General features: G+C 49.7%; 1 protein-coding gene across 1 annotated transcript; it reads right to left on the reverse strand.

Moving 5' to 3' along the window:
* Window positions 1–4306: 4306 nt before the first annotated feature.
* LOC129152327 (heat shock 70 kDa protein 1) lies at window positions 4307–7029 on the reverse strand. The gene is made up of 2 exons (XM_054730046.2): window positions 6822–7029; window positions 4307–6481 (listed from the first exon to the last, which is right to left on the reverse strand). Exon 2 carries the CDS (start codon window positions 6458–6460, stop codon window positions 4538–4540), a length of 1923 nt encoding a protein of 640 aa, XP_054586021.1. The 5' UTR covers window positions 6461–6481; window positions 6822–7029; the 3' UTR covers window positions 4307–4537.
* Window positions 7030–7269: the final 240 nt, after the last annotated feature.

Raw genomic sequence — 7269 nt, forward strand, 5'->3', positions numbered from 1 at the left:
AGTCTTATTTGAAAATATTTGTTGTGCTGCTGGTTTGCCTAAAGTTAGCTTACTATCAGGTAAAGTTGTTGGAGAAAGAAAGGGAATATTTACTATCATCTCACACTAAACACTAACAGGAACAATACTCTGCCCTGAATATGCTTAATATGTAGCTTCAGATTTAAAATTATGTAGTACAAGACAAATATATATGATGTTGACTAGTGCGTGTCACGTGTGTGTGTGCGCGCGTGCATGTGTTAAGCCCTGGATCTTCTTCAGTCCTAAATCTGCCCCTGGATCAGACAAAGAGCAGCCCGAAGACCTCTTATGATGAAATACATAAATGGAAACCGTGTTCCCTCGCCCGGACGTGGATCACCGGTGCCCCCCTCTGGAGCCAGGCCAGGAGGTGGGGCACATTGGTGAGCGCCTGGTGGCCAGGCTTTCACCCATGGAGCCCGGCCGGGCACAGCCCGAAGATGAAACATGGGTCCCCCTTCTCATGAGCTCACCACTCATTGGAGGGGCCAAAGGGGTCAGGTGCAGTAGTAGTCGAGTGCAGGGACCTTGGCGGTCTGATCCTCGGCTACAGAAGCTGGCTCTTGGAACATGGAATGTCACCTCTCTGGTGGGTAAGGAGCCTGAGTTGGTGTGTGAGGTTGAGAGGTTCCGACTAGATAACAGTCGGACTCACCTCAGTGCATGGCTCTGGCTCTGGAACCAGTTTCCTTGAGAGGGGTTGGACTTTCTACCACTCTGGAGTTGCTCCCACTGAGAGGCGCCGAGCAGGGGTGGGCATACTAGTTGCCCCCCATCTTGGTGCCTGTACGTTGGGGTTTACTCCAGTGAATGAGAGGGTAGCCTGCCTCCGCTTACGTGTGGGGGGACGGGTTCTGACTGTGGTCTGTGCTTATGAACCGAACTACAGTTCAGACTACCCACCTTTTTTGGAGACCTTGGAGAGGTTGCTGGAAAGCGCTCCTTCTGGTGACTCCCTCGTTCTGCTGGGGGACTTTAATGCTCACATGGGCGACGACAGTGAGACCTGGAGAGGTGTGGTTGGGAGGAATGCCCCGCCGATCTGAATTCGAGTGGTGTTTTGTTTTTGGACTTCTGTGCCAGTCATGGATTGTCCATAATGAACACCATGTTCAGACATAAAGGTGTCCATATGTGCTCTTGGCACCAGGATACCTTAGGCCGCAGCTTGATGACCGACTATGTTGTTGTATCATCTCACCTGCGGGCACATGTTTTGGACACTCGGGAAGGATGCCGGTCAGACCAGGTAGCCCAAACGTATCGCGAGGGTCTACTGGGAATGTCTGGCAGAGTCTCCTGTCAGAAGGAGCTTCAATTCCCACCTCCGACAGAACTTCCAAAATGTACCGGGGAAGGCGGGGGACATTGAGTCTGAATGGAACCTGTTCCGTGCCTCCATTGTTGAGGCGGCCGACTGGAGCTGTGGTCGCAGGGTCGTCAGTGCCTGTCGTGGTGGCAACTCCCGAACCCGCTGGTGGACACAGGCGGTTAGGGATGCTGTCAAGCTGAAGAAAGAGTCCTATCAGGTCTCTGTGGCCTGTGGGACTCCAGAGGCAGCTGACAGGTACCGGCAGTCCAAGTGGAACGCGGCTCGGGTGGTCGCTGAGGCAAAAACCAGGGAATGGGAGGAGTTCGGTGAGACCATGGAGCAAGACTTCCGTACAGCTTCGATGAGATTCTGGTCAACCATCTGGCGCCTCGGGGTGGGGTGGGGGGGTGGGGGGGAGTGCACTACCAACACCATCTATAGTGGGGACGGTGTGCTGCTGACCTCTACTCAGGACGTTGTGGATCAGTGGGCAGAATACTTCGAAGACCTCCTCGATCCCACCGACACGTCTTTCAGTGAGGAAGCAGAGTCTGGGGACCTTGAGTTAGCCTCTCAGATCTCTGGTGCTGAGGTCACTGAGGTGGTTAAAAGGCTCCTCTGTGGCAAGGCTCCAGGGGTGGATGAGATCCGCCCGGAGTTCCTTAAGGCTCTGGATGCTGTGGGGCTGTGTTGGCTGACGTGGCTCTGCAATACCGCGTGGACATCGGGGGCAGTCCCACTGGACTGGCAGACCGGGGTGGTGGTCCCCTTATTTAAAAATGGGGGACCGCAGGGTGTGTTTCAACTACCTTCCTGGTAAGGTCTATTCAGGGGTTCTGGAGATGAGGGTCCGTCGGATTGTTGAACCTCAGATTCAGGAGGAGCAATGTGGTTTTCGTCCCGGCCGTGGAACACTGGACCAGCTCTATACCCTTAGAGGGATCCTGGAGGGTGCGTGGTAATTTGCCCAACCAGTCTACATGTGTTTTGTGGATTTGGAGAAGGCGTTTGACCGTGTCCCTCAGGGGGCCCTGTGGGGGTACTCCAGGAGTATGGGGTACCAGGCCCTCTGATACGGGCTGTCAGGTCCCTGTGTGACCAGTGTCAGAGCTTGGTCCGCATTGCCGCCAGTAAGTCGGGCTCGTTCCCAGTGAGAGATGGACTCTGCCAAGGCTGTCCTTTGTCACCAATTCTGTTCATAACCTTTATGGAATGGATTTCTAGGTGCAGCCAAGGTGTGGAGGGCATCCGTTTTGGTGGCCTGAGGATCAGGTCTCTGCTTTTTGCAGATGATGTGGTCCTGTTGGCTTCATCAGAACGTGATCTTCAGCTTTCGCTGGAGCGGTTTGCAGCCGAGTGTGAAGCAGCTGGGATGAGAATCAGCTCCTCTAAATCTGAGACCATGGTCTTGATTCGGTAAAGGGTAGAATGCCTTCTCCGGGTCAGGGATGAGGTCCTGCCTCAAGTGGAGGAGTTTAAGTATCTCGGGGTCTTGTTCACGAGTGAGGGAAAACTGGAGCGTGAGATCGACAGGTGGATTGGTGCTGCATCTGCAGTGATGCGGCGGGCATTGTACCGGTCTGCCGTGGTGAAGAGAGAGCTGAGTCAGAAAGCAAAGCTCTCAATTTACCGGTCGATCCACGTTCCTACCCTCACCTATGGTCATGAGCTTTGGGTAGTGACCGAAAGAACGAGATCACGGATACAAGCGGCCAAAATGAGTTTTCTCTGAAGAGTGACTGGGCTCTCCCTTAGAGATAGGGTGAGACGCTCAGTCATCCGGGAGGGGCTCGGAGTAGACCCGCTGCTCCTCCTCCACATCGAGAGGAGCCAGTTGAGGTGGCTTGGGCATCTGGTCACGATGCCTCCTGGACTCCTCCTTGGTGAGGTTTCCTGGGCACGTCCAACCGGGAGGAGACCTAAAGGTAGACCCAGGACACGGTGGAGGGTCTATGTCTCTCACCTGGCCAGGGAACGCCTGGGGGTGGAGGGTCTATGTCTCTCACCTGGCCAGGGAACGCCTGGGGATTCCCCCGGTGGAGCTGGCCCAAGTGGCTGGGGAGAGGGAAGTCTGGGCCTCTCGCCTTAGGCTACTGCTCCCGTGACCCGACTACGGATAAGCAGATACTACGGATAAGCAGATGAAAATGGATGGATGGATGGATGGATGGATGGATGGATGGATGGATGGAATAACCTGACCTGAACGGCATTAAATTAGTCTCCAAGAACAAAGTAAGGAACCTTGGTGTCATCTTCGACCAGGACACGTCATTCAAATCCCACATTAAACAGGTTTGTAGGATTTCTTTTTTCCACCTTCGGAATATTGCTAAGATTAGATTCATTCTTTCCAGGAGTGATGCTAAATTATTTAATATGAAGTGCCTTGAGACAACTCTTGACATGATTTGGCGCTATATGAATAAACTTGAATTGAATTAAATCTCGGAGAAATATCACATTTGACAGTTACTATAATGTAATAGGAAGAAAGAGAAAGCATGTGTTGTTTTTTAAAATAAAAATAAAAAACAGTAACGTTAGTAAGTAAAAACACCTAAAAATCCCCCAAAGTACAGTTAACCTTATGAGTATTTAGCCCCTGGGAGTCTTTTTAAATTTCACCTTCTAAGCCAATTCCATCAGAACTATAACGTCAGCTGTCCCAATCTGTTCATTTTGAATTTTTTAAAAATAATACAAGAAACTTTATTCCAGTAGTTTTTTTAAATAATGAAATATTCCCTAAAACATTTGTATTTTTGTTTACTTTCATCTTTACTATAAGATCTATTTATTCCTCTGAAACACATTTAATTTGCAAGATATTTTGTGTTAAAGTCTCCTTTGTTTATTTAGGAAAGTGACTTAATGTTGAGCTGGTCCCAAAAACGTTATTTCTAGAAATTCTACAATTAACTCTTTTCCAAAAACACACAGACTCAAAAGACAGAAAACATTCGTATTTCATCTTTATTGCAATGTCCATCAAGCAAAAGATGAAAACATCAAAATTTTACATAACATTTAGTGTCTTGTTTTGTAAAAACATCTTGACATAATATTTAAACTTCTAATGTAAACATGAAAAATATTCTCTATAAATATCTGTACAACTCAGAGCTTTTCACAAATATGTCACAAGCAGAAAGTTAGCAATAATGCTAAAAGGTCCCAGAGTCCAGATTCAGGGTCCCTTCAGTCCACCTCCTCAATAGTGGGCCCCTGGGTGCCGCCTCGTGCCTGCTCTCCACAAGAACCAGTGGGAATCCCTCCCTGATACAGCTTGCGGATGATGGGGTTGCACACGTTCTCCAACTCTTTCTGCTTGTGTTGGTACTCGTCTTTCTCAGCCAGCTGGTTGTTCTCCAGCCAGGCGATGGTTTCCTGACACTTCTCAGTCACCTTCTTCTTGTCCTGGTCACTAATTTTGTCCTTCAGCATCTCGTCCTCCACGCTACTCTTCATGTTGAAGGCGTAGGACTCCAGAGAGTTCTTGGCAGCGATCTTCTCCCTCTGCTGCTCATCCTCAGCTTTGTATTTGTCAGCGTCCTGGACCATCTTCTCGATCTCCTCTTTGCTCAGTCGGCCCTTGTCGTTGGTGATGGTGATCTTGTTCTCTTTGCCCGTGCTCTTGTCCACCGCAGACACGTTCAATATGCCGTTGGCATCGATGTCAAAAGTGACCTCGATCTGAGGGACCCCTCGGGGAGCGGGTGGGATTCCAGACAGCTCAAACTTGCCCAGCAGGTTGTTGTCCTTGGTCATGGCTCTCTCACCTTCGTAGACCTGGATCAGGACCCCGGGCTGGTTGTCAGCATAAGTAGAGAACACCTGGGTTTGTTTGGCTGGGATGGTGGTGTTGCGTTTGATCAGGGACGTCATCACTCCTCCGGCAGTCTCGATCCCCAGTGACAGAGGTGCCACGTCCAGCAGAAGCAGGTCCTGGACGTTGCCCGAGGTGTCGCCTGTGAGGATGGCGGCCTGGACGGCGGCACCGTAAGCCACCGCCTCATCTGGGTTGATGCTCTTGTTCAGCTCCCGACCGTTGAAGAAGTCCTGCAGGAGTTTCTGGATCTTGGGGATTCTGGTTGAGCCTCCCACCAGGACGACGTCGTGGATCTGTCCCTTGTCCATTTTGGCATCCTTCAGAGCTTTCTCCACAGGCTCCAAGGTCCCCCTGAACAGGTCAGAGCACAGCTCCTCAAAGCGAGCCCTGGTGATGGAGGTGTAGAAGTCGATGCCCTCAAACAGGGAGTCGATCTCGATGCTGGCCCGGGAGCTGGAGGACAGGGTCCTTTTGGCCCTCTCACAAGCAGTGCGCAGCCTCCTCAAGGCTCTCTTGTTATGGCTGATGTCCTTCTTGTGTTTCCTCTTGAACTCCTCTACAAAGTGGTTCACCATGCGGTTGTCAAAGTCCTCTCCTCCCAGGTGAGTGTCTCCGGCCGTGGCCTTCACCTCAAAGATGCCATCATCGATGGTCAGGATGGACACGTCGAAGGTGCCTCCACCCAGGTCGAAGATCAGGACGTGTCGTTCTCCTGACTTGCCCTTTTTGTCCAGTCCGTACGCGATGGCAGCTGCCGTGGGCTCGTTGATGATCCTCAGGACGTTGAGTCCTGCGATGACACCGGCGTCTTTAGTGGCCTGTCGCTGGGAGTCGTTGAAATAGGCCGGGACCGTGATGACGGCTTTGGACACCTTGTGGCCCAGGTAGGCCTCAGCAATCTCCTTCATCTTCACCAGGACCATGGAGGAAATCTCCTCAGGGGAGAAGGTCTTGTTCTCTCCTTTGTACTCCACTTGAATTTTGGGCTTCCCTCCATCTGAAACCACCTTGAAGGGCCAGTGCTTCATGTCGGCCTGCACCACTGAGTCATCAAACCTTCTTCCAATCAGCCTCTTGGCATCAAACACAGTGTTGCTGGGGTTCAGAGCCACCTGGTTCTTGGCTGCATCCCCAATCAGCCTCTCTGTGTCAGTGAAGGCCACATAGCTGGGGGTGGTCCTGTTGCCCTGGTCGTTGGCGATGATCTCCACTTTTCCGTGCTGGAAAACCCCCACACAGGAGTAGGTGGTGCCCAGGTCGATGCCAATGGCCACATTTTTAGCTGCACACATCTTGGTGACTTCACTCGTGTCCTGAAGTAAGAAACACACAAATGAGAAAAATTAGGAAAGTGAACGACTACAGCAGCTGATGGAGCTTCAGGGGACTGGGCTGCCTCATTTAGATCTTTAATAAGTCTGATGAAGCATTCAGTTATAAAAGCTGATTTTAAACAGGAATAATTTATATCACAACAAAAGCTATTTTAACATTAAATATTTAACTTTCATTCAAATATTCAATAAAGTTATCAAAACAAAGATTAATTATCCTTCTACATTTCTTCTAAACAAAGTCCATGTAATTCTAATTAGAAAGTTTCAGATGTTCAAATGAAATTTCTTGTTCTATCAGACATAAAATTGTACTTACTGTTAAGTGTTGATGTTCTGGTCCGTAAAAAGGGTTTACTTTCTTCTTCTGAATCTGCTTCTTCTTCTCTGGATCTCCAACTGCTCTCTGGTCAGTTTCTATAACTGTCTCTGCTCTCAGACCAGCCGCTTTTTATCTGTGGAGCTGTCGTCTGGCTGCTTCTAGATGTTTCACGAGAATCAGTCAAGTCACAGGAAACATCACATTCTGTTTCCTGTTGGTAGTTTCAAAGTAAATGTAATTTACTGAACAATACAGTAATGGGACTGAAAGCAGTTTAGTTTTTCTCTGAAGTTCAATCGTTTTAGTTTCCTGTGTGCGTCACTGACTTAGTAGAAGTTTCCTGAAATTTCCACCAATTAGAGGCGCGTGCGCGCTTCGTCTTTTGCCAGATTCACAAAATAAAAGGAATTTCCGGGACTTCGGAGAACCTTCAGGACAAGTGAAG

The sequence above is a fragment of the Nothobranchius furzeri genome, chromosome 8, assembly GCF_043380555.1.
Source record: "Nothobranchius furzeri strain GRZ-AD chromosome 8, NfurGRZ-RIMD1, whole genome shotgun sequence".
Lineage (NCBI taxonomy): Eukaryota > Metazoa > Chordata > Actinopteri > Cyprinodontiformes > Nothobranchiidae > Nothobranchius > Nothobranchius furzeri.

Bases quoted from the DNA above. Each gene is read 5' to 3' on its own strand.
- LOC129152327 (XM_054730046.2), bottom strand. From the start codon at position 6,460: ATGTGTGCAGCTAAAAATGTGGCCATTGGCATCGACCTGGGCACCACC.